This window comes from Durio zibethinus, chromosome 21, assembly GCF_047325235.1.
Source record: "Durio zibethinus cultivar Kanyao isolate XHJ-2024 chromosome 21, ASM4732523v1, whole genome shotgun sequence".
In the NCBI taxonomy this organism is placed as follows: domain Eukaryota; kingdom Viridiplantae; phylum Streptophyta; class Magnoliopsida; order Malvales; family Malvaceae; genus Durio; species Durio zibethinus.
In genome coordinates this window covers 18,833,060-18,855,744 of record NC_143182.1, presented here as the reverse complement: position 1 = coordinate 18,855,744, position 22,685 = coordinate 18,833,060, and the positions used below count along the sequence as shown (strand labels likewise).

At 30.0% G+C, this 22,685-nt stretch overlaps 1 protein-coding gene across 1 annotated transcript; it reads left to right on the top strand.

The window, feature by feature from the left end:
- Positions 1-3,644: 3,644 nt before the first annotated feature.
- Positions 3,645-6,570, top strand: LOC111305728 (beta-glucosidase 44-like). Its single transcript, XM_022903486.2, has 11 exons — positions 3,645-3,871; positions 3,980-4,038; positions 4,133-4,208; positions 4,297-4,368; positions 4,593-4,680; positions 4,780-5,032; positions 5,135-5,250; positions 5,539-5,756; positions 5,847-5,878; positions 5,962-6,064; positions 6,143-6,570. Exons 1-11 carry the CDS (start codon positions 3,652-3,654, stop codon positions 6,418-6,420), a joined length of 1,515 nt encoding a protein of 504 aa, XP_022759221.2. The 5' UTR covers positions 3,645-3,651; the 3' UTR covers positions 6,421-6,570.
- Positions 6,571-22,685: the final 16,115 nt, after the last annotated feature.

The following is a 22,685-nucleotide window of genomic DNA, read 5'->3' as shown; positions in this document are numbered from 1 at the left end:
ATCTTGATTTATCTGGTTTATGTTAAATTCAAAAGGAAAGTTTTTGATTTATTAGATTTACGTGCAACTTTATTTCCAACGGTTGTGCTTGAAACCTGTTGTGCTCATATAGCAACATGGAATCATGGATTTAGTTGTTGTAGCAACTCCATTTCAACATACCTCCTTGAGCTAAATGCATCTGGTGTATGTTGAATGTTTTCTGGTGTTGAAATCATGTGCTCATGGAGGCAGAGCCTTTTGTCCTCCTTGGGAGCAGAACACTAGCTGATGAGGATTTCAGGAAGGCATGCAGTTGACATAGATGGATTAAAATAACTGTCTACAGACTGATTCAGCAGATGAAAGTGATTTTGAAAAAGAAATTGATTCTTAAAATGATCATAGCCACAGGTCAGTCAGTCATCTTCAAAGGCAGATCAGGAGATTGAGAGCGAGTTAAGGAGGTTTGACAGGGTTTGAAGGATATAAAGGCACAAATACGAGGTAAACACACTATAGTTCTCACAATTGAATCTATGATTTTACGAGGGAACCATACTGCATTTAGTTGTCAAATTATTGTTATTATCATGCTATTGAAGAGAAATAAATTCAGCAAATGTAAGTTACTTTTGATTAAAGCCTTACATTCTTAATCATGTAAAGCGTATATAGTTATTGTCATTTTTGCACCTTTTGAAGCAAACTCTGGTTTTGTATCTTCATCTATCTCAGTTTTTCTTTCTGTTTAAAACTAATAAACCTTTAAATAATGCTCCACTGAGTTAATCAAGAATCAAACCAAAAAAAAATTGAGTTGAGTCACAAGCAAGGTTTGTACTTCCCTCATTGTCCTTGTAACCTGCTAATATAATTAGAGTTTATATTTGATGCACAATATAAATGCTATAAGAAGCATGCAGAGACGCCTAATAAAAAAATTAATTTTAAAATTTTAAAATCCTAAAATGCAAATACACTTAATATTATTAATATATTTAAAATTAATTTTTTATAGGCAGTAGCATATATAAAATATAAATAAATATAATTATGCTATTTTATAACCACTGTTCTTGTTTTTCTTTCATATAATTGGAAAACACATCTACAATATAAAGAGAATACAAGCTAATTATCTGTTCCTGAAAAACGGTTGATTAAAGACATAAGATTAGCCTCCTCTCATATTAGAAGCATATTGCAAGTTTTTAAATTCTTTTTCTCTTTTCATATAGTTTTTGGTCAATAACAACTAATAGGAAGAACTAATACAAGAAAATAGAGTAGACAAATATAGTGATGTATATAGTTATTGCTGTGCTTGTCCTGTACTCATGGATTATTATGGTGATATTCATGCTCCAAGTTGGTTTAGATCATGGATGACAAATTTAGATGATTACAGTCATAAGTTGACAATCTGGATGGAAACTCATGAAACATACCGAATTCTTGTTCTTGCAAGCCAACAAAACCAGAACGATTGCCTCCAAAGTCTGCAGGTAGCAACATGGACATCTTATATGCAAATGTGTCTTCATCTTCCTGTCCCATATGCATGCTGTGCAAGTTTGTTTCCTCTATCAAATTTCTATCAGGTTCACCTGTTATGGAGTTATTGCTAATATTATAGTTGAAATAGTTTCCCACATCATCTTCAACCTCATAACCAAAAGTACTTCCATGCTTCACTTCATCAATCCCATTATTCTTTTTCTTGTCACCTTTTATGAATTTGAAGTGATTATTTGGAAACCAAAACTCTGCATGTTTTCCAGATTTTATCAACTTCTTGATTAATTTAGTTGGATCTACTTTTCCTGTTACTTTAACCACTTGGTGTTCTTCATCTATGTGAACTGAAAAGACCCCTGAATCCAGAAGCAAGACCGAAAGAAATCTCATCAAACAAATTAGCAACAATTGATTAATAACAATACTAAAGTTTCTAAAAGCACGGTGAATAACATTATGAAAAAAATCAGACTAAATGTAATAAAACCTTCAATTCCCCGAAGAAGTTTCTTAACTCTCTGCTTGCACCCTTCACAATTAATGTTTACTTTGAGCATATATGTCTGACAGAAAAAGAGGTAAACGCTTTAGTGAATGGCCATCATGAAGGTAATAATAAAGAAAAAAAAAAAAGAAAAATTTGAAATGGGAAGAAACCTCAATCTTTTCGATCTCCAGACCAGTTCTTAACATTTTTAAACAATGTTTGTTATGGAATAAAAATGCTAATTTTGTATGTTCTTGTTCTTAACATTCAGCAACTCTGTTTTGCTTATAAAGATATTGAACAGAAGCAAATACTGTGTGACTGTGAGGGAGCAAGGACCACAACAGAGAAAAGAGTGGTTAGGTCTAAAAAGTATGTGATTTGACTTAGCTCATGCAGAATTGACACCTATGACAGCAACAGGCACAGTCCATATGCACCATTTTCTCGTGAGTTTTGGCCTGGTTCACTGTTCACGGCAAGCCTGCTGCCATATATTTGTTTAGAAGCATTTGAGTTGTTTCTTGGTTTCATGGTCTATGCTGATATGTTTTTGTGATAATGTCAATTTTTTTGTACTGGATTGTAAGGGAATCTTGTTCACATACTAGCCAGCTGCCAATCAAAACTGCTATTAAAAGGCATAGGTGCTAAAACTAGTGAAATGCAGTCCAAGCAAACTTTAGGCTTGATATTGACAAACACTAGTAAATAATGATTTTGTTTAAGGGTATTAAATTAGTTTTTTTTTTTTCTAAATATGCACAAAAAACATGTATTGCTCTATTAATCCCAATTGTGAAATTAAAAAGTTTTAGTAAGAACGTATCTGATAATATCTCTAATAATATTGACCTTGTTAAACTTTAACTGTTTCTTGGTAAAATTTTTGTTCAGTTTTGATTAGAGTGATATTTGGAACAAGTCAATAGGAAGGACAAACTAATAGCATGCAGAATCTTTTCCCTGATGTATCAAAATAAATAAAAAAGATAAGTTGAAATTAAGATGTTGTTTGATTAATTGGAAAAAATTAAGTGATAACTTTTTAATATTGAATTTGAATTATAAAACTATTTGGTATTTTTATTGAAAATAAAATGTTGAATATAAATATATTGAAAATTAAATATTAAATATAAATATATTGTTTGATAACTTAAAATGTTGATCGATTCGAAAAATTATTTATTTTAAATTTTTACTTTTTTTATTATATTTTTTATTATTTCATGTAAAAACAAATTTTAACTTAATTTGTTGGTTTGGTAAAATTCTGTTTCTATCCAATTGAGATAAGGTTACTATCATCTTTTTGGGAATTTTTTTGGAATTGTCATTTTTTTGTTTTAATTTCATCATATCTAAAAAGAGATTTATATTTGTACAGAAAACGTGATATTTTTATTTTCTCAAGTAGATTTCTAAAAGATTTTTTATAAAATTAGAGAAATATTCAAAGATACAAGTTAATTAAAATATTCTTTTAGATTTGATTTAATTTTTCGATATCCCTTTATCCGAACATTTAAAATAAGAATTATATCTTATCAAAAAGCAAACACTCAAATTCAATTAAAATTAGTTGTTTAAATGCAAATAAAATCCTTCCACATCCCTATAAATAGACGTCAAAAGCAAATTTGTTTTCATTCAAAGTCATTATGAAAAACTTTGTAATTTTATTGTTGTTGTCAGTCTCGTTTATATGGCATGTAAATGCCAATGCATGGCAGCCGAATTTTGACACTGGAGGCTTAAGTAGAGCTAGTTTTCCAAAAGGTTTTGTGTTTGGAACGGCAGCATCGGCATATCAAGTTGAAGGAATGGCTAGTAAAGAGGGTAGAGGACCTAGCATATGGGATGTTTTTGTAAAAGTTTCAGGTTAAACGAAATGATTTTAATTTCTATTTTAATTTTTAGTTTTTTAAATGTTATTTTTTTTTTAATTTTTAATGCTAAAAGAGGTAAATTATATGATATATGCAACAGGAAATATTAAAAATAATGCTACTGGTGAAGTTTCTATTGATCAGTATAATTGTTATAAGGTCTGATTTTTTTTTTTCATTTTTATTTTTTATTAAGACAAGTAATTTGATTTAATTTGGTCAGGCTCATTTTTTTCACTATTTCCATTGGCAGGAAGATGTTAATCTGATGCAAATGATGAACTTTGATGCCTACCGGTTTTCTATCTCATGGCCGAGAATTTTTCCAAGTACATATACCATCTATGTTAATTATAAAATTGGCATACGCATTTCACTTTTTGACTAATTAATGGTTACATTCATATCTTTATGTAGATGGCACCGAAGAGGTGAATTGGAAAGGAGTTGCCTACTACAATAGATTGATAAACAGCATGCTTGAGAAAGGTATATAAATTAATTTCAATATTATGAACCATATTGTTGAGTATAACTGAATAATCTCATTGAAATCTTTTGGAAATTGTTGGTTTGCTGTCTAGAATGCAGCAGATGTTAAAGGCTTAATGAGAGAAATATTGAACATTTGGATCTGATGTATGACACATTGCAGAATTCTAGCTATAATTTTGTAATCTGGAAGAAATATGTAACCTTTGTTATCCATGTAGGAATCACCCCACATGCGAATTTGTATCACTACGATCTGCCACTTGCACTTCAGGAAAGATATGGAGGTTTCCTGAGTAGGCAAATTGTGTAAGTTGAGAGACAACCTCTCTTTTCAGTGGAAGAAACCATCAACTTAGAAAATTGTCTAAATCGTAAAATTAATTTACAATGATATGAATCTTGCAGCAAAGATTATGCTGATTATGCAGAATTCTGTTTCAAGACATTTGGTGATAGAGTAAAGAATTGGTGGACGTTCAATGAACCAAAAGTGATTGCTTCTCTTGGATTTGACAATGGCATTAATCCTCCAAATAGATGTTCAAAGGAATTTGGAAATTGTACTGAAGGAAACTCTGCAACCGAGCCTTATATTGCAGCACATCATTTGATTTTAAGTCATGCCGAAGCTTCCAAAAGATACCGTGAAAAATATAAAGTAATGATTATTTTGAGATCATCTAAATCAATTGATTTTTAATCTATCTTCTTGATATATAATCTAATATCTTATTTGAATGATTTTGATGTGCCTTTTCAGCCAAAACAGAAGGGAAGAATTGGTATCTTCACGGACTTTGTTTGGTATGAACCTCTTACAAAATCAAAGGCTGACAACTATGCAGCACAAAGGGCAAGAGACTTCCATATTGGATGGTATAATCTCTGAATACGTACTGTAAATGTAGTCATTTATGTTCTAATTGTTCAATTAAATAGAATAAATCAAATATTAGGTATCCAGAGCTCCAAAATAGCAAGCTGTGCTATGTTGCTTGGATTTCATTTTCTTCGAAGGATTCGTCCTTATGAAATTCCAGTCATTGGAATATATAAAAAAACATTAAAAAATTGACATATATTTATATACATAGATATATATATATATATATATATATAACCAAGTCGTTTAAGGAGGGACTTATTTTGAAATTTCTTTTGCAGGTTTTTGCACCCTTTTGTGTATGGAGAATATCCAAGAACAATGCAAAAAATCGTAGGAGAAAGGCTTCCAAAGTTCAGCAAAAATGAAGTGGAGATTGTTAAAAACTCCTTTGATGTTCTTGGTCTCAACCACTATACTTCTTACTACATGTATGACCCACATCAGCCTAAGCCCAATGTGACTGGTTACCAACAGGATTGGAATGTTGGGTTTGCTTGTAAGTCATCTATCTTTCATATTTCATTGAATAAAAAATTTTCTATTGTTTTGATGATGTAAACATTCCTGTTTTTGTTCCCTCTCACAGTTGAACGTAATGGAGTGCCAATCGGTCGTCAGGTAATCTTTGTGCTTTCCACTTTGTCTTAAATTCTCTAGCCAATTCTAGCACGTGTTAATACGAATGCATAAAAAAATTGCAGGCTCACTCTCAATGGATTTATCAAGTTCCATGGGGCATTTACAAAGCTGTCACATACGTCAAAGAGCGTTATGGAAACCCCGAAATAATTCTCTCAGAAAATGGTAAAATTGAAGTTTTATTTTTCCTCGTGTCATCTTTGTAAACCATGCAAGGTTATTCATTTGTTTGGTTAATTGCAGGAATGGATGACCCTGGCGATGTCCCATTTCCTGAAGCATTGTTTGATACAACTAGAGTGAACTATTATACAACCTACTTGAAGGAATTGAAGAGAGCTATGGATGATGGAGCCAATGTCACTGGCTACTTTGCTTGGTCAATGCTTGACAACTTTGAATGGTTGTTAGGTTATACCTCAAGATTTGGCTTGATTTATGTTGATTACAATGATCTCAAGAGATACCCAAAGATGTCAGCATATTGGTTCAGGCAGATGCTTCAAAGAAAGAAAGCTTAGGTTTATTTCGTAGGTTTTTCAGGTTTTTTTATGTTTCTTAGTGTTTTTGTTTTTAGTTCTTTTGGCGTTCACAACTTCTTATTGTTATCTAAAATAATTATATTTTGGAGTTTCTGTAATAAAATTATTGCAAACCAAAGTTTCATTTGGTATGGGCCCTTTTCTTCCCTCTTTCTCTTCTCTTTTTTGTTGGAATCATGCTCACTACTGAAACCTAAAAATATGAAAAAGCCTTGCAGTTTTTGTAATTGAACCATTTGTTGCCTTTAATTTTTTACAAATACTTTTATCATATTTTTACATAAGTAGAAATTCCAACTATTTTTTTTTTTCTTTTCATACCATTTCATTCCTATTTAATAATAATAATAATAATAATTGTTTGTTTTTTGCACACTTGATTTTTTTCTATTAATTTATTTTAATGATTTCATATTACATAAAAAATTAAGTAACTTAGTTTTAATTAGTTTTCAAGCAACTTCTTGAGTGTTAGTTTAACAATTTGTTTAGAGTTTCTTCTTTTCACAGGGAGTTTAGTACGGGGAGAGTAGTAGCTTGAGAGTAGTGGCAAGAATAAACCAGACCCTTACCCTCACGGAAGAAGAGAAGGAAAGTATTGAATCATGGGAAACAACCACTAAAATAGGGCTTGAGGAAGGAGAAACTTTGTTGTTGGGAAAACTGTTTACCAAGCGTCCATTGATGTTATGATAAGGCGTGATACCCCAATCCCATAATAGGAGATTTTAAAGATAGGTATCACGTCAATCTCATATTGAAAAATTAAAACTTATGAGACGTTTTTTATGAGATAAAATCTAAGATTTTCAGATTAAAATAGATAATGTCTCGTAGGTTGGGTGTAAATTTTCATAAATAAACAATGTCTCATAAGTTAGGTGTAAATTTTCATAAATGATATCAAAATAGTTATTAGTCGAAAAGAAAGATACATTAGATTTATTTCTTAGGTTTTTCAGGATTTTTTTCATGTTTCTTAAGGCTTTTGATTTTAGTTCTTTTTATGTTTACAATGTCTATCATTATATTTAAAATAATTATATTTTAGTTTTTGAAATAAAATTATTGTAAGTCAAAATTTCCTTTTGTTAAAGCCATCATGCATTCATGGATGGAAATGACATGATCGTTGACTTGATGATGTAGATTTTGACTTTGCTAATGTGGCATTAATATTGATGACATGGCAACTTGCAAGAAATTAGTTGTCAAATTAGACAACTAGTCCTTATACTCACACGAAATTTGAACTTTAATATCTCCATTATAATTTATTAAAATCTCATTTTCAATTAAGTCAAATTTGATAATAATGATCCAATTACTAATAACAATCATATACATCTTTTTTAAATTAAAAAAAAACATATTTTAAAATTTTTTAAAAATTAATATTTAAAAAATTTTTTTATAATTTTTTCATATTTGCAATATGTTAAATTTTATATTTTCTAAATATTTTAATTTTTAAAAATCCTATTTAATTATTTTAAAATCAAATTTTGCTTTTTTAAAAAAATCAATATTTATTTTTAGGAATTTTCTAGATTTTTAAAAATAATAAATATATTTTTTCAACATTTTAATTTTTTAAAAATTTCATTTTTTGAAAGTTTTGTATTTTTGAAATTTTAACAATTTATTCAAAATAGTATAAATTTTCTAAAAAAACACAAAATTAAAAAATATAGAAAATTTTATAAAGATTCTAAAAATGTTAAATTTTAAAATATATAAAAAATAAATGTAATATTTAAAAAATAATAAAATTTTTAAAATTTGAAAATGTAAATTTTTAAAGAAAAATAAAATTGGATTTAAAAATTTTTTAAAAATGATTTTTAAAAAATTAAAATATTTAAAAATATTAAATTTAATATTTTTAATATTTTAAAAATATGGAGAATGCTAAGACAATTGGAAATATTGATTTTTTTAAAAATAAAAATTTATATTTTCATATGTCAAAAAAATTGATTTTTATTAGTAATTGAACTAAAAGTATCAAATTTTACTTGTATGAGGATGAGATTTGTATGAATTATACTTGAGGGACTAAACTTTAAATTTTTTGTAAGTACAATGATTATTTGCATAATTTGACAAATGATTTCATTTATCCATGTTACCATGTTATCAAAGTTAACTCCATGCTATCAAAGTTAACGCCACGTTAACAAAGTTAACAATCATGTGATAATTATAAATTTTATAGAATTATCCTAGTTTTTATTGTATGAATTTCATCATTTTAGACTTAATTTAAGCTTGTTGATTATATTTTTACATAAGTAAAAATTTCAACTATTTTTTTTTTCACTTTTTATACCCACTCATTCCTATTTAATAATAATAATATTAAAAATTATTTTTTTTGCACACTTATTTTTTTCTTTTCAATTAATTTATTTTAATGATTTCATATTATATAAAAAAATTAAGTAACTTAGTTTTAATTAGTTTTCAAGTAACTTCTTCTATAGAATGTTAGTTTAATAATTTGTTTAGAGTTTCTTCTTTTCATAAAGAGTTTAGTATGGAGAGAGTAGTAGCTTAAGAGTAGTGGCAAGAATGGCTAAGGAATTAAAGGGACCATGGCAAAACCTAACCCTTACAAAAGAAGAGAAGGAAAGTATTAAGTCAAGGGAAACAACCATTAAAATAGGGTTTAAAGAAAGAGAAACTTGGTTGTTGGGAAAACTGTTTACCAAACGTCCATTCAACATAGATTTCATGATAATGTGTGATACCCCAATCTCATATTAAGAGATTTTGAGGATCTGCTATGATATATAAATAGGGACTTGAACCTAAATTTGTGAGGTGTCTTTTATGAGACAAAACTGTGAGGCTTTTAGCTCAAAATAGACTTTACCTCATGGGTTGAGTGTGAATCTCCATAAATGGTATCAAAATAATTACCAATCAAACGAAAGCTAAATCATACATCGTGGGAGCCACCTTTAAAATCCTATGGGAACTAAGTGATACATGGTAGGAGTTACCTTTGGAATTTGAATGTCTGGTGTGATCAAATGATTTGTATGTACTTGGTGTTAGGCTTACCCAATGTTTATTGTGCTTTTATAGATCTATGTGCTCGGTGTTGGACTTGATGGAGATGTCAAGTTTTAATGGGAAGAGTTTGTGACACCTTAATTTCGTATTGAGAGATTTTAAGGATCTGCTATGATATAAATATAAGTTTAAACTCAAACTTGTGAGGTACCTTTTGTGAGATAAAACTGTGAGACTTTTGGGTCAAAGTGAACAATATCTTGCAAGTTGAGTATGGGTCTCCACACAAGGACTTTCAAAGTGATATGGATTTTGGTCAAAGAGATAAAAGTCACTATTTTGGTACAACAAAAGATAAGCAAAAGGTGTTAGATAGGTGTCCATAGGTTTTTTTTTTCTTTCAAAAAAACCTTTTAGTTTTCAACAACTATGATGGTATGAAACCTGAAGATTATGTCTTTGACAAAGCAAACTTCTGTCTTACAAAACCTCTAAAGTGGTTTGTTGTAATAAAAAATATAAAGGAGATAATATATGGAAAAGGCTCGAATATAAAAGATTACCCACTTTCTGTTATGGCTTTGGGAGAATATGTCACAGGGAAGAGGAATGTGTAATGAGAAACAATAAAGGGAACATAAAAAATATAAAAAACAATATAAAGATTGGTTACATGCCTCTCTAGCAAAAAAAGGGTATTTGGCTTATATAGGGTCATTGAAAAAAGATAGCAAGCAAATGAGCCAAGGAACTCTTATGATTTTAAAACTGGTGGTGCAGTAAGAATAGAGGACAAAAGAGTGGCGGCAATAATTGAATCACCAATCAACCATAAGTTTGGATTTGCAAAGGTGTAAAAATCAAGGAATGAATCAAAAAGGAGATAAGTGTAAAGAAAAAAAATTCATGATCTTGGGATTTGACTCAAGAGAAAAAAGTACAGACAAAGATGAAAAAGTAGTTAAATTGGTAACAATCACGGTCCTAGCAGATACAGATGTCGTTAATGTTAAAAATGATCAGTTGGAGGTCATTACAGAGAGTATTATGCAAGGCAACAAATCAGAGCCAATTAATGTTGAGGGACCTAGAATTGATGGGGTATCAAAGATTTCCAACGAAAAGGTTTCAGGGCAAAAAAACATGTGATGTAACAAAAGTGAGAAAGATCAAGCTAGAAGTTCAGGGCAAAGGTTGAAACAAGGAAATAGAAAGAATTGGAAAATAGGCATGTGGTTAGACATTAACAAATCTATAAGATATTGTAGGGACATATCAATGATGTCAAAAACAAAAACAAAATTTAAAGGGTATTTTTAAGGATAGAAGAAAGAGGAAGTGATGAAGGAAAAGGAATCCAAACTAGCATCCTCCGCCTATTTATATCTATTTCCCTTTCCCTTTCTTTTTTCCATTTTCTCTTTATTTTTTCCCTTTTAATCTAATCCCATCTTAGACATCACCAGCAACTACTTAATCAATTTATCCACCAAAAAGCTAATTCCCTAGAATCCTTCATTCGTTGCCTGCGGTTCTTGATCAATTTTCTCTCTCAAAAGCTTTTGGATCCTAAGCTTGCTGAAAAGGCAAGTTTCTTTACCTTACGTGTTCTTTTTTTCTTTTTTTTCTTTAATTATTTCAATAAAGGTGATTTTTATTGCTTGCTCTGCTATCTTATTTTGTGGAAATTTTTACTTATGGATCCTTATTGTGGTTTTGTTTCTATGATTTGAGGCAGTTTGATATCAAAAAGTGATTTAAGACTATTTATAGTGCTTCATATTATCCTTGCATGGAAGGCTTATATAAGTGTTACGAAGATCTTGCAAGTGGAAGCAAGGTTTACAGTGTTGTTTTCGCTGGGTGTCGATTTCATATCTGTTTATAACACTATATTATTCTTGTTTTTTTTTTTTTAGTTTTGCTCATGATAGGTCCTCATTTCATGAAATAGCTCGAAGAGGATTTATAGAGAGTTGGATGTATTATAATCGACACAAATGCCATTACTTTTCTTCTTGCTAAAGCTTAGGGTATATAATTTCTTCTTTTTTTTTTTTTTAATTTTCATGATATTAGTTAATTGATTTGTAATTAGGAATGGCAAAAAAATTTTTGAAAATGTTTCTTGGACCTATCAATATGCGTGCATCTCATAAAAATATCCAGTTGAAAGTTAAAGAAGAATATAACAACTATATAGTAAGCATCACTTCTTTATAACTTTTTCTTTGAAATTCGTATCTACTCTTTAATTGTTTTTATTGGCAACCGGACATACTCTTTATATATGTATATACATTTGCCAATTGGTTTAGTTTAGTTCTATGAAAGAAATATGTGGGGTATGGTATTGCTTTCTTTTTCTCAATAACTTTCTGATAATTGTGGGATTTGTTATTTTGATAACAGAATTTGGTGTGAGAGAGATAGGGAAAAAAATTGATTCTACAGTGGGAAAGTGGCAATTGAGTTTGGTTGTGCAAACTTTATAATTGCTAGCTACCTTAGCTTTCTATATTTGACAGATGGATGTGAACTTTGTAACCAACTTCAACTCTTCACTTAAGAAAGAATTAAAACTATAAGATTTTGAAATTTTAAGGACTTAATGCTTCAACAATGATTTATTACTCTAGTCAAAACTGTTGGTAATAGTTAAAGATTCCAAGGACCAAAAGCTCACAAATTCTAACAATTTAATTAAAATATAAAATTGTATATTTTAATAAATCTTAAAATTTAGACTACATTTATAAATCAAGAAATGATTGGAAATGTTATTGAACATTGGTGGTTTTCAATTTCAGGTACATTAGAGTGAATGAATCCAAGCTTTTCTACTTGTTCATTGAATAAAAAGGAAAACCTATCCAGGATCCCCTTACACTTTACTTGATTGGTGGCTTTGAATACTCTACTTTAACTGGATTTTTTTTCAAAACAAGTTTGTCTTTCTTCTTTTCCTTTTGATTAAACTGGAAATATTGTTAATAAGTTTAGTTGAATTAATCACTTCATATTAACATTTCTCTACTTGTGCCTTTTTCATTCTCAGCTATCAATTACCTTTTAATCTATTTTCTTAGACCAAGGTAAATTCAGTCAATTTTTTTTTTCAATTAAAAGACAGAAGGTTAATGCGTATTGCATACAAGGATGTTACAGCTTTCTTTCTAAAGAAGCTATAAATTAGAAGAGACATAACCCCCACTTAAGAAAATCAAAACTAACACTTCAAATAGTTGATGTTCATGGAACACGTGTTTAGAAATTTTGACCTTTTAAATGGGCCTCTCCATTTAAAAAAAAAAATGACTATAAGTCTTCAATTTTTTTTCTAAAATATGCCATATGTATTCTTCCAAATATTTATGAGTTTATATTTAATACACTGTTAGTGCATAGATTCTATATATTGTCAATGAATCAGATGATGACAACTTATTAATAAGGTGAATCAGATTATAATACCTTATTAATGAGTAAATTTTTAAAAAAATTTTAACTTGTGTACATTTATTTTTAAGGATTGATATTTAATTATTAATGAAGTGTCATAATCTGATTCACTAATATTGTATGTGTAGAATCTATAACCTCAATATGTATCAAATATAAACTCAATATGTATTGGTAGAACTTTTCAAACATTATTTACATTAATTGTTTCTAAATAATCAGTTGGTTGGGTGAAAACACCAAACTTAATTTTATTCTATTATGCTCAATATTTATCCTCTTAATTTTTATGCTTAGCAAGACATTTTCACATGTTTTAATTGTGAAAACAACAAAAGTTGTAACATTACTTTTGGTCTATCATTATAATATTGCACCTTCTACTCATGCCTTTTGGTATTTTTTAGATCGGTTGATAAATTTAGTATCTAATTTAAAAATGTTTAAGTACTCGATTCTTTCTAACTATTTAATATTAGCTTTGGTTTAAGAATAAAATATTATATATTATTTTTATATTATTCAAGTAAATTTTAATATTAATTTTATTAAGTTATAGTAGTTGCGTAAATTCTTATTAATTTGAGCTACATGTTTTGTCTAATAGGCTTCACTGCACTTTTATTATGATAGTAATTCCTTTTTTTTTTTTTTTTGGATAATTGAGGATGACAATTTTTTTTTTTGTAATTGGTTAAACATAAGCAATGTTAGTTTCTTACTTTGAGGTTGCTTCTTTGTTATTAAGTATGTTGCATATACTTTTTCAATGGCAATTACTTTTCAAATTGTTTAATGAAATTCCATACACGTTTAATAGATACTTTCATATGTTTGAAATCATTCAAAACAAAAGGGAATAACATAAAAATTGGATATCACAATAAGAAAATCTTTTTTGAAGACTTAACTAAAAATGCAACTTAGATTTTTCTTGGTATGTATGCTTTATCTTTTAAGATTTTCATTCCTAATTGTTTTAAGTTTAAATTTATGTTGTCTTTAACATTTTCTACTATTTAGATCACCAAATAATATGCAGGCATATTTGTTTTCATAATTCAATGCCTTTTGGTTATACATGATTTATATGTATTCTTTAGTTTATATATTTAACATTTTTTGTATTTAAATTGTTTTATTTTGTTTTTATTTTTGTATTATAGATAAATTCTTTTCAAGCATGACAAGGAATTTCTCATTTGTTCAAGCTAATTGCCATTTTTTTTCTTTTGCCAATACTTGATTTTTTTTTCTTTTTGCATACCTATATTTGATTGCCTCAATTAGGGAATAAAACTATGAAATTTGAGATTTACAAAAATATAATTTGCCTTAAGTATAAATTGATCCTTTTACATAGCTACATTTGATTTCCTCAACCAAAAAAGAACATTATAAAATTTGATACTTAATAATAATATAATTTACTTAAAGTATAGATTAGTACATAGTTAAAAAGTACAAATTTTATTTTCTATCAATCATTTGATAAAAATAATGAAAAATTGATAAATGTACTAAAAAATCTGCCGCAAGCGAAATGCAAGCTATAATTTTAGTAGTAGTTAAAAATTGAACTTAGGAAGAGAAAGATGTGTGAAAGGGATGTTACTACAGAGGATAAGGAAGTATATGAACCTATCAAAAATCTCAAGAATGGATAACAAGCTGCTAAGTGTTATACTCATCGGGATCTACATTACGATCGTGGCCACATTTCGATTATGCTGTGTTTATTATGGTTATAGACATAATAAACAAAATGGTGGTAATCGCACCTATTACGATCATATGCACAACTTATCATAAAATGAAGTACATAATAATTCTAATATTAGTAACACTTATTTATGATATTTAAAGCAATTTATGATAATTTAATTTTTGTTTAAATAATTTTTTTAGCTATCACTCATAAATCAATATGCATGTCTAATATGTTCTTTAATATATTTATGAATTTTATAAACATAAATGTTGAAATACATATTTAGTCTAATTAGGGAGAAGAAAGATCAACATTTAAATTTTCTTTTACAAGATACAATTATTTGGGCAAGGGGATTAGAATTTAATTCCTTGAGCATAGAGATTTGAAAATTTAATTCTTTAAGCAAAGGTACATGTATTTTGCTATTTAATCAAATACACAAGTTCCACATTTCAAATAATTAATTAAAAATAATATAATAATTATCAATATAATCATAATCAAATTCACAAAAAAGAATTCAATTAATGATATCATTAAAATATAAAAATTATGTAATAAAATTAATTTTTTAAAGTAAATGATTGTACATGCATTAATTATATAAAAAAATAAATTTACTAATTAAGAGCTAACATCCTTTTAAAACTTTCATTTAATCATTAAAAAAAATCTCAAGTATCACACCAATATTTACCCTTTTCTAAAAAAAAAAAATTCATCTCTAACAAAAAAAAATTAGTTTTGAATTTTAAAGGACTTGTGACACCAGCCTTCTTGAAACCCATTTTTCATTTCTTTTAGGTTTTCCATTAACTTCACTAATTTCTCTTCAAATTCCATATTGAAACCCATTTTTTTTCTCTTCTCTTCTTGTTTGAAGATCAGCTCACCATTAGCAAAGTAGTGTCTTTTGTCTTCAAATAACCAATTCCATTTTCCTTTATTTCTTGTTCCTCTTTCGTCTCCACTTTTCTTCCCCATCTTGTAACAGAGCTGCAATGGCCTAACACAACCAATCACTTTGTTGTGCCTAAATCCTTTCGACTTCTCCTTTAACATGTCTTGTCTATTTTTTAAGAGTCAAAATTGGAGAAGACAACACATAGCACACACCTCGAAGCCAACGAGCATGGAGGCTATAAGAGAGCTCCCTCCCTAAACCATCCAGAACTCAGATTTTTAAAAATGATATTCATTTAATTATTTCTTACTGTGGATTAATTTCACTTTGTATTTTGATTGAGATTTAAATTTGTTGGATTTTGACTTAATTGTTTGAAAAATGGGTGGGTTTTCTTTTATAGTTTGCTTGAGTTAAATTGTTTGACTTGATTTAAAAATAAATAATGGCTTTTAACACCCCATTGCAGTTGTTGTTGGCTATTGCACCTTATTTGTGGTCAAAAAATTACCATAATGAGAATGAATGCTATTCACACCCCTATTGCGGGTAAATGGCAATGGCAGAAGATGCTACTACTAAATAGAGGTCGTTACACTACAATTCAGATGCTATTTGAAACCTTTGCTGATATAGTGGCAGAGATAGGCTTCCAATGCTATCGAGTGTTATAAGGTGATTAGCATGGAACTACCATAAGACTGGTATTATATGTATTTTTAGGTTCAAAGGGCAAATTGGTCATTTCTCTCATTAGAGTTTGTTAACAAACAATTAGAGATATTTTTGACTTTTGGGTCAATTGACATATTAGGCCAACCTGACATGTACATTGTCATGTTAGCTCGGTTATGTCATTATTCTACCCTACAACCCTTTATTTTTTGTCATAAATAGGGCCATCTAGGTACTATGTACCATCTAATTATTTTTTTTTTACTTTCCCATTTTCCACTTTCCTTTTGACCTTTTATAGCTAACTTCTGACTTGAGCATCGAAATGCAAATACAGTGAACATTCCCTACCTTTGCCTTTAACCACTTTCTTTCTCTGTAATGATTTTAGAAATTTGATCTTCATCTCAAAGCTCGACACTAATATTTAGTGTACCAAGGAAGGGCTTATAGTACTTTGCCAAGCAAAACAATATGCTACCTAGAAAGAGAGTCCCCGAGGAAAGAAAGCTAATCGCCCTAGCTGGGACTAAAACTTGGAACAGCCAACCTATGGACCGACCTATGCCGAGGCCCAATGATGGAACAATTCAAAGCCTTGACTGAACAAATCCAAACCCTGAAACAAATGCTTCAAAGTATAACACCACCCTAAACTTCAAAACTACTTGACCTGGTCACCCCTCGTAGACAACCAGTAGAAAGACAATTGAGCTATCATAACGTTGAGGCCTTTTTCAACTTTTTAAGAAGAAGAAAATGCCACTCCAACTAACCATCACCATTGCCTTAGCCATAACTCTACCTATGCCACCACCCAAAAATCCAAACAGACTGACGTAGAACCCTAACCAAACAGAGATCTAAAAGTCAAGATGCAAGCTGTGAAAAAAACAAAAAGAAAAAGTTGTATATTTTGAAGAAAAGTTAAAATTCCTAGAATATCACCTTTTATTGAGGAAATCAATCGTACCATACCTTCAAAAGGGTTCAAGATACTGACATTGAAAACTTATGATGGTACCTTTGATTCTTTTGATCATTTAAAGCTTTATTGGACTAATATGATGATGTAGGGTGCAGATGAGGCTTTTATGTGTACAGGTCTAGCCACAACCCTAAAAGGAGTAGCTTAATCCTAGTATTGCAGTTTAAAACTGAAGTCTATTACTACCTTTAAAGAGTTCAACCATTTTTTTGTCAAGATTTGTTAGCAGTAAAAGAACCAAAAAAACCACCCTAAGTTTGATGTCTATCCATCAAGGCAAAAATAAGTCTTTGAAAGACTACATCATTCATTTTAACACAGAAGTTTTATAAGTGAAAGACCTAGAGTAAATGATTGCAATGGCTACCATCACTAGTGGACTCAATGACATAAAGTATCACTTAAAGCTTACGCTTTCTCTTAAACGGCCAAAGACATTAGCTAACATGCTACTTGTTGTGAAAAAATTCATCAATGCTAAAGCTATAATGAAAAATCAAAGAAAGAGAGGCTCATTTTCTTTTTTTGACGGTTGAGATGAAAGAGACTTATCTCTTCTCTTTGATCGAGAGAAAAGGAAATCTACAATCCTTCCCCAAAAGGGCAAGGGTACCTTAAACCCAAAGTTCAAGCAAACAATGAAGCTACACAGCAGTGAATACCTCTAAAGAGAATTTTGATACAAATAGAAAGAGACTCTGAGCTCAGATGACCAAAGCCATTGAGAAAGAACACCCAACAAGAGATACACATTCCATAAGGACTTCAGCCACAACTCAGAAGAATAAGTCGACTTAAAAAATGAGATAGAGTCTTATAAGAAGAGGTCGACTGGGTAGATTTATAGATTGATGAAAATAAGGATAAGGTACACCAAACTACAAAATAAGGAATTAAAAAAAAAGATAGACAAGAATCCAAGTAAAAGATCAGATGAGAATAGAGGTAGAGGAAACTAGAGGAATGATCAGGAGAAAGAGGCTTGACCTATAGACAATCAACCTATTATGGGCATTATTAATGTGATAACTAGTGGGAGCTCTACTTCGACCAAAAGAAAGTTTGATTAAGGAATGATTATGGACATTAGGTCCTTGACCAAAAAAGAAAAATACTTGAAAGATAAGCTGATTTCTTTTAGCTCGAAAGATTTGGAAGGGATTTAGTTCCCTCATGATGATACAATACTAGTTACCACCACGTGGTAAGAATAATCCTGTTTAATAACAAAAGTTTAATCGACGTATTGTACTCTGCCACTATGTTGAAAATGGGTATAAGTGAAGAAATATTGAAGTTATTTACTAACACTTTGATCAGTTTTAGGTATAAGCAAGTGCTAGTGAAGGTGACAACCAAGCTACCAATTACATTGGTCATTGAGCCAAAGAACATCACCTCAATTATTGAATTTATAGGGGTGAATATGCTTTCAGTCTTTAACATGATTCTAGGCTGACCTAGCCAGTCTATTATATGGCTAATTGGCCTCGTTCCTCATTTAAAGATTAAGTTCCCAACATCAAATAGGGTTGGAGAGGTCAGAGGAGACCAGTCCACTACGTGACAATGCTATGTTACAAATAATAAAAAAGATGGACTGAAAAGCAAATTGACAGTTCAACCAAGGAAGAAGAACCAGAAAAGATAGAGGTGAATGACATAAAGATTAGGGAAGTGAAAGAAGTAAAGCAAAGCAACCTTGGTAAAAAGTAACAAGAAATCGACAAGAAAAAAACACCCTTTTAAGTTATTCAAAGCTCTAAAAGTCCATACTTATACAAGTCATAAACTTTTACAACTTTTCAATAGATTTACAGAAGTCGAGGTCTCAAACCAACAATAACATATGTTAACATGATTAAGCTATTAAGCTGAGCATAAGAAAATTTGAAATACAAATTTACATTTTGATTCAGTTTTACATTTTTACTAAATCGTTCAGGGAAAAGAATATTGAATATGCAAATTGGGGTTAAGCTTGACCATAAGGAACAATTAATTTAACTATTAAGAAACAACATTGACATGTTTGCATGGACACCATCAAATATGCCAGAGGTTAATCCCGAGGTGGTGGTCCATAGGTTACACATCGACCCAAACATGAAGCCAATTTGATAAAAAAAAAAAAGGACCTTTGCTCTAGAAAGGCAAGAGGCTATTAAGAAATTAGTCAATAACTACTACAAACAGGTTTCATCAAGGAAGTATATTACCTGATTGGATAGCCAACATAGTCATGGTAAAAAAACATAGTAGAAAATAGAAAATGTGTGTTAATTTTAGCAACCTCAACAGAGCTTGTCCAAAAGATAGTTTTCCTCTCCCTAGTATAAATTGTCTGGTTGATGATAATGCTAAGCACAACTTGTTTAGTTTCATGTCTAAGGCCCTAGCTACAACAACAGAAACTTAGGTTGAAAAGTTTGTTTGAAAACATATAGTATATAGATTTGGTTTACCTCTGTTCATAATAACAGACAATAAGAAACAATTCGACAATCTGAGGTTTAAAGAATGGTGTGATAATTTCCACATCGATCTAAAGTTCACCTCGGTCATCTACCCTTAATCTAATGGTAACAAAACTATACTGAAAGGCATCAAAAAGAGGCTAGATGAAGCCAAAGGTAAATAGGTCAATAAGTTGCTTGGTGCATTATGGGCTCTCAAAACTACCACCAAGGTCCCTATAGGGAGACACCATTTCGTCTAACATTTGGAACAAAAGCCATGGTACTTGTGAAAATTGTCCTTTTGAGCTTATGAGAGTTTGAATTTGAAGAGGGGAACGAAGAGGCCTTTAAGAAAAATTTGAATTTGGTTAAGGAACAAAGAGATGTAGTTGACCAGAATAGTAGCCTATCAACAAAAGGTAGATAACTTCTACAATAAAAAGGTCTAACGTAAAAATATAAAAAAGGTGACTTGGTACTCAGAAAGGTGAAAGCTTTAAGTTGGCCTCAAACTGGGAGGGCCCTTATATTGTTAAAGAGGTTGTCTACATGTCAATTTTTTATCTTATATTGAAATGGGTATTTTAGTAATTTCATAGGGGATTACTTAGTAATAATTATAAGAAATTTTTTTTTTCGTAATTATGATATAAGGGCATAATTGTCAATTTGACCACATGTATTTTTTTATTCTATAAAAAAGGGTATTTTGATAATTTCTTAAGGGATTATTTAGTAAATAATTATAAGAGAAAATGTATTTTTGTAATTATGGTATGACGGCATAATAGACCATTTTTTAGTTTCTAATTCACCCAACTCTTTTTTTTTTCGATTAAAAGTGAATAAGAAAGGAATGAAAATAAATAAATAAATAAAAATTGCTAACTCAAAACCAAATCCTGAAAGATTTTGTTGCAATCAATTGCAATCAATATAGTAAATCAATATAGATTATAGTAATAGTAAATAAGTAATACAATGATTTCATTATAAAACATGAATGACAATCCCATTTTGAAGACATGAAATACAGATAACCTTAAAGTTTATTACTAGAAAAAGATGTAAGGCTGAGCTCACACTTGTAATCTTAAAGTATACTTGTTGAATAAAAGTTCCAACTATTAACCATATCTATTATCAACTAAGCTAATGGATTACCCGACTTGGTACTTGAATAATTAGATCTAATTTATTAAATTCCAAACTGAGTTGGCATTTGAATAATCAAATTCAGCTTATTAGATTGAATTCTCAAATCAATCCAATAGATCCTTAAGTCAATTTTAGTAGGTTGATCTCATGGTCTTGCTTAAACTAAAACTTGAAAAACTAGTCTGATTACATCTTTGAAATAAATAGTAAAGTAAAAATCTAAAATCAAAGTTGAATTCATTTCATGATAGAATTTCACTTTAGTGATTACAAAAAAAATGAATAGAGAGAAGTTTTCTTGAGTGACCTTTTCAAATGCTAGGACATTATAGAAGTTTTGTAGAGTGATCTGATTAAAGTCTCTTCAAAAACCTTTCCTCTCACTTAAATAAAAATAAACAAAACATGATAAAAACAAAAATAAAAAGAAATATTTTCATTCTTCTTCTTTCTCAGTAGTAACAACTACCCCTATCTTGACTACAGGCTCAAAAGTGGCATTGAGTTCAGCATCCATGGCAACATCCTTAGTCTTATTCTTATCATCTTGATTTTCCTTATCAGACAGTGGTGGTGACCTAGTCTTAAGGTTGTCTAGTTTGATACTGGATAGGTCAAGATTCATATTGGCAATGTTGAATTGCACCTCATCCTTACAAAGCTCGAAGGTGCCAAGGATATTTTTATGAGAAAATTCAACCCAAAGATTGAAAAATCTCTGAAAAAGCCAATACACTTGAATGATTTTCTCTTTGTTCTCTCCTTTAGCCTCTTTCTTGGCCTTTCACTTTACTTCGAGCTCTAATCTTAACTTGATAATCTTTGTTTGAGCCTCATTGAGTATGAGATCGGATTCTTCTTTTTTAGATTCAGCTGAAGCATTTGAACCTACATCTCTTTCAGCTTAACCACAAAGTCATTAGCCCTTTTCCTTTATTCTTTTTTTTTTTTTTTATGTAGGTCAGAGAAAATGGCTCTTAGCTTGTCGATCATTTCATTATTCTTGCAATTTTTTTCAGCCTACTTCTTAAGGTCCTACTCAATCTTTTGGTAATAAACCAAAGCTTGGTAAATGCAGAATAAGCCTTCGTTAGCTATTACGAATGAATAGGCTAAGACCTTTTCCAAGACTACAAAAAGAAAATCGAGCTTAGACTTTAAAAGAATAGCAAAATTCAAGAAATAATATAAAAATCAAGCTAAAAGATACCTAACCTCACTGAGGGACAATGACCTTTATGAACTTTCTGACCATATCAGCATCCACTAAAGGATTTTCATTGGAGTCATACCCTAAACTGACAAAGAAGAATTTCAAAGTAAGCTTCGAAATCTAGATCTCAGGCATTGTTATGAAGAGGGAAGCTTCAATTTTTTATCTTTTAGGAGGAGAGGGCTATTACCTTTTATTTACCTTTAATAGTAATAAGAGCTTAAGCTATAAAGCTCGATGGTTAAGGAACATGAAGGTTAATTATTTTTATCCTTATTTTGGAAGGAGCCCTGAGCTATATGGGCTGCTTTTGGCTTTCTTTTAGCTCGGACTAATGGAAAAACTTTTAGAGCTTGAATATCTTATAAGGCCTGATGCTGTTAGATATATATGCAAGATAAGCTAAGTGTTCAAAAAATTTACAAAAATGAATACCTTACGAAGTTACCTTAAACCTACTACAATACTTAGTTTCCTTCACTACTTGAGAAAAGGCCAACACATATGCATCTATAACCAGCTCTTCCCTCTTGGTGAAACCTAAAATTTTGTTTTGTCTCGAGCAATGAGGTCATTCATTGTCAGAAGAGTAAGTTCATTTTTAAAAATCCTAGGCTTATTTAATATCTCCTACACCTTGAGCTTATTAT

What these genes read in the sequence shown, in the direction of transcription:
- LOC111305728 (XM_022903486.2), top strand. Translation starts at nt 3,652, where the DNA reads ATGAAAAACTTTGTAATTTTATTGTTGTTGTCAGTCTCGTTTATATGG. An exon ending in TGTTTTTGTAAAAGTTTCAG is followed by an intron (nt 3,872 to 3,979) that starts GTTAAACGAAAT and finishes TATATGCAACAG; the next exon opens with GAAATATTAAAAATAATGCT. An exon ending in AAACAGCATGCTTGAGAAAG is followed by an intron (nt 4,369 to 4,592) that starts GTATATAAATTA and finishes TTATCCATGTAG; the next exon opens with GAATCACCCCACATGCGAAT.